Below are 4,549 nucleotides of genomic sequence, written 5' to 3' on the forward strand. Positions count from 1 at the left end.
AACTTTGACTATTTTTCTGTTGGCAGAAACTTGCTCTCGTCGTGGTGCAACAGAATTGTGGAAGATATGTGTATGCATTTAAATATAACAGAATAGTGCAAGAAATGCGGCAGATTCTTTGCGCAAATCGCAGTGCAACATAATCGCGCCAGATTTGTAGCAGCGCCTACTGCTACCCATACAGCACAAAATATTTTTAAAATATTTTTTAGGAAGATTAAAATAATTTACAAAAATATTTTTTATATTTATTTTATAGCACCGCAGTGGTGTTGGGTAAGCCTTGCTAGCGAAGATTGTCGCGAATGTCATGATTTTGCTTCGCGCTTCGCCGGAGGCCTGCTTATATTAGATCCCAACTAAAATTTACTTGCGAGTTAGTTTTACCATTATGCACCGCCTAGCGGCATTGTTGCAAACTAGCACATACAGCAGAATTCAACAAGAATTACGGCAGATGCTTGCGTAAGAAGTAGAGCAGCAGAAATACAAATGATTTTGGCAGAAATAAACAAAACAAGGCAAATGAGAGCTCGTTCGCGACGATGGACGGGCGACAGTAATAAAATATTACAAATTCAACAAATTGAATTGAATAAAATATATATAACAAAGTAAACGTTTCGGTCCTTGGTTTGGACTCTCGATCCTCAGTAGGTACATATATAGCTGGTCGAGTGAAATGCAGTGGTCACAAGTAGTAAAAAATGCAGTTATTCCGCTCTCCGATTATGAGAGTGTGGATCTCGTATCCTCAACGTGACTGTTACCTTAATTCCATAAAAAGAAATAAATTAAACAAATATATATAAGATATACGACACCATCTCTCCGCGTAACACAATAAGTATTACGCGGCATTTTTTACTACTTGTGACCACTGCATTTCACTCGACCAGCTATATGTACTGAGGAGGGTCCAAATCAAGGACCGAAACTTTACTTTATTATTTATATTTTATTCAATTTGTAATATTTTATTACTGTCGCCCGTCCATCGTCGCGAACAAGCTCTCATTTGCCTTGTTTTGTTTATTTATCGTTATTGAGAGCGTTATGTTTGTTATTTTGGCAGAATATACCGTACATCTGATTTATCAAACTTTTTTCGAAATTTGTAACGCCAAAATAGACCGTATAGCCTACATCTCACATATAACATAAATTAAAAACACCTTTAATAATATTGATGATAATTATTTACACTTTATTTTAAAATATTTATTATAATCTTTTAGATACTTTTATTTTTCGGACATTATAATATTTACAAAATATTCAACGTATATATTTTCAAAATATTTAAATCTTTTTTATAAATATTTTATAAATATTTTATAAATATTTTGTGCTGTCTGGGAGTTTAGCGCGCTCGGCTGTTCTTTTTCTGACGGGCAGATGCTTGCACGCTTTTTTCGCATTTCTGTCACTCGGATCTATACGGTAAAAACAACAATTTAAGTGACATTATACACTTGTGAAATTTTGCTGCAAATATGTTTCAAGAGTCTAGCACACTCGACTGCTCTTTTTCTCACGGGCAGATGCTTGCACGTTCTTTTCACGTTTCTGCCGGTCGGATCTGTACGGCAAAAACAACAATTTAAGCGACATACACTTGTGAAATTTTGCTGCAAATATGTTTCAAGCGTCTAGCACACTCGACTGCTCTTTTTCTCACGGGCAGATGCTTGCGCGTTCTTTTCACGTTTCTGCCGGTTGGATCTGTACTCAAAAGATACTTCCATATTGTTTTCACATTTCTGCTACATGTTTACTTTTAACAAATAGTATAAAATTTCACAGTAGCTTCTTACAGCAGACTACTGCAATAGTACAGTAAGTACTCGTTCAATTACAGATATTATGCACTATACTTTTGTCGCAATTTTGGACTGTTTTCTTGCGCACTTCTTCGGGACGCATCTGAACTACCAAACTGGTTACCAGGGTTGTTACAAAGTACTTTTACCTCGCGGTTTTCGCGGATCGAATTGGCAGTGACAGACTTGGCAACGCCGCAGCGCAACAGTTGATGCGAATCTAACCTCATTTTGCCTAACATCTATTTCTATGTGAATTCTTGTAGAGTTTTTAGTGCATCAAATTCCGGAAAATTGCAATAAGACAGTAATTCAGAGAAATTACATTTTTATAACTATTATTATTTTTATTTAGCAGATAACATTCTGTAATATCCCACAAAACAATTCTGCGTGAATTTTTGTAGATTTTTTAGTACATTTTATTTTGAAAAATGCAATGGGACAGTAATTCAGGGAAATTACATTTTTAAAACTACTATTATTTTTTATTTAGCAGATAACATATCCTGTAATATCCCACAAAATACAATTATGTAGTATCAACTACTTGTATCAATTATTATGTAGTATCAACTGTGTATGTTGGTTTCGAAAATCTTGACGATTCTTCTATTTTTGACGTGTTGACTTGATATACCCTCTGACATAGCTGGCAAGTGATGTAAAAGATGCTGGCAAGTCCAATACGATTCTCTTTTTCGTTATATACATGCCGCAGCGATGTTGGAACGTTACATGACTTGCACAACTCATCGACGAGCAAGTGCAAATCTATTAGTCGACGTCCAGTATTATTCTCAGCTATATTAAAAGGATCAATAGAATTAATAATATCGCCGTTCTAAGCACAGTTCAAGAAAATAAAGAGGTTATGTTGATAGGTATCGCATGTTATATGTTTTATATATCTACCTGGTTTTTGATATGACGCGTGTCTTTGTTTGTTAGCAACAAGAACATTCTCTATTGACTTGATTTTTCTTTTTGTACAAAATCGGCCTTTATATCGGCTCCGAGTCTTTTCAGTCCATCTGCATACCAACATACCGATAGTTTGTTTCTCGCCATTGAAGGGATGACCGGCTATTTGGCATTCCAATGGCGTCATCTCGCCGGGGAACATGCAGCCGGATGGCCCGGGAACCGCCGTACTGTCCCACTGTATATGCGGCAGCTTCTCGATATCGTCGTCCGAATCTACGGTCGTCATAATTAAACGGCGGTTGCGCGACGGTGAATATCTCACTTTTTCTCGTCTTCCTCGCCGTTCCTCCTCGGTCGCTCCTATTCTTCGCGCGGGCACGCTTCCGCGTCGAGGTAACGAGAGATCAACTCCTGACTCGGGTCGGTTGTTACCCCGATCTCCGTGTGCGCGCTGAATATAATCTATGTGACGACGCGAAGACGCGCAAGGACCGGTCACACTGAAGCGCAACGCAACGTTGCCAAGTGTATTCCCGAGAAGTCGTTTGACGCTCTTATATAATAGTTAATATTCTATACACTAATAATTGACGAAGAATATAGCACGTAAGTAGCATCCACAATTCATTATACTAAAATTGCATATAATTTGGGATCGCTGTAATGACATTTATTTCAGTCGCATTTTCGACTCACAAGTAATGATCAAACCTCCTTAATCGGCGGTCATTGCTTATTTAAAAGTTATAAGCAAAAAAGGTTTGAAAAATATACGAATTTTTGTCAATACTAAGGAAAGAGTAATTTGCTAATATGTGTGTATAAACAGTACACATATATGTGGGGAAAGGGCTACCCCTTTTCCCTCGCAGGCAGGGTGGGGGTGGACCTCGTTTCTCCTGAAAAGTTGAAAATCCAAATCGTACAATAATAGACCTCGTATATATAAATATATATATATATATATAATACTTATATATAATACTAGTTGGTTACCCGGGCTTCGCCCGGGAGTCGTTTTTCTTCAAACGACTTCATTTGTGTTTCAATATCCTTAATAAAAAAAAATTCCTTTATCAGGCAATGGCTTATCAGGCAATTGCAAAGAACGTTTATATCCTCGAAAAATTAATTAAATTTTTAAACCGGTTTAAAAAAAATAAATTGTTATTAAAAAATCATACACATTGTGGCAATTAAACCCATCCTCGAAAAATTAATAAAATTTTTAACTAAATCGATAAATCGGTAGATTAATGTAAAAGCATTTCCCGGAAACCCTGTTTCATACATAATTCTTTAAGATTCGGTCAATTATTTCCCGAAAAATTAAAAAAATTAGAAAAATCGGTAACAAAAAACTATACACATGATGGCACTCCTCGGAAAATTCTACCCCTATTTTATATATACCACTTTAAAATTTAGTCCACTAACGAATGAGTAGTTAAGCAAACATATATACACACCAATCCACAAAAATGCTATAAATTGAAAAATATTACTTTTTTATCGACTGAAGTTCAATTCCGTCGTATACATTTCTTTAAGATTCACTCAATTATTTCCTAAAAAATTGAAAAAAATTTGTAACCAATTTCCAAAAAGATCGGTAACGAAAAATTATACACTTTATATCTGTTAGTGGACCGCTCGAGATTTTCGCGCGCCACGCCGAAGAAAGCACAAGAAATAGTCCGCTCCTTTTTGATAATGTAACAAGAGTCAATTTATTTAAAGTTGGTTACAATATCTTAATCTTCGCGTTGCAATATCGCACTCGCTATTTCGCAACTTCG

The 4,549-nt window shown here is 36.0% G+C and overlaps 2 protein-coding genes across 2 annotated transcripts in view; both read right to left on the reverse strand.

The window, feature by feature from the left end:
- Positions 1-2,184: 2,184 nt before the first annotated feature.
- LOC112459233 lies at positions 2,185-3,355 on the reverse strand. Its single transcript, XM_025023251.1, has 2 exons — positions 2,739-3,355; positions 2,185-2,627 (listed from the first exon to the last, which is right to left on the reverse strand). The coding sequence occupies exons 1-2, from the start codon at positions 3,034-3,036 to the stop codon at positions 2,386-2,388; spliced, it is 540 nt and encodes a 179-aa protein (XP_024879019.1). The 5' UTR covers positions 3,037-3,355; the 3' UTR covers positions 2,185-2,385.
- A 247-nt stretch (positions 3,356-3,602) lies between these two features.
- The window catches only part of LOC112459235 (uncharacterized protein K02A2.6-like), a 9,878-nt gene continuing 8,931 nt past the window's right edge, over positions 3,603-4,549 (reverse strand). Inside the window, exon 4 of the mRNA XM_025023252.1 lies at positions 3,603-3,649. Coding sequence (XP_024879020.1) covers positions 3,603-3,649 — 47 coding nt within the window. The remainder of the gene's footprint in view (positions 3,650-4,549) is intronic.

The sequence above is a fragment of the Temnothorax curvispinosus genome, unplaced genomic scaffold (assembly GCF_003070985.1).
Source record: "Temnothorax curvispinosus isolate PA1 unplaced genomic scaffold, ASM307098v1 QBEX01009664.1, whole genome shotgun sequence".
In the NCBI taxonomy this organism is placed as follows: Eukaryota; Metazoa; Arthropoda; class Insecta; order Hymenoptera; family Formicidae; genus Temnothorax; species Temnothorax curvispinosus.

What these genes read in the sequence shown, in the direction of transcription:
- LOC112459233 (XM_025023251.1), bottom strand. Translation starts at nt 3,036, where the DNA reads ATGACGACCGTAGATTCGGACGACGATATCGAGAAGCTGCCGCATATA. An exon ending in CGCGTCATATCAAAAACCAG is followed by an intron (nt 2,628 to 2,738) that starts GTAGATATATAA and finishes CTTTTAATATAG; the next exon opens with CTGAGAATAATACTGGACGT.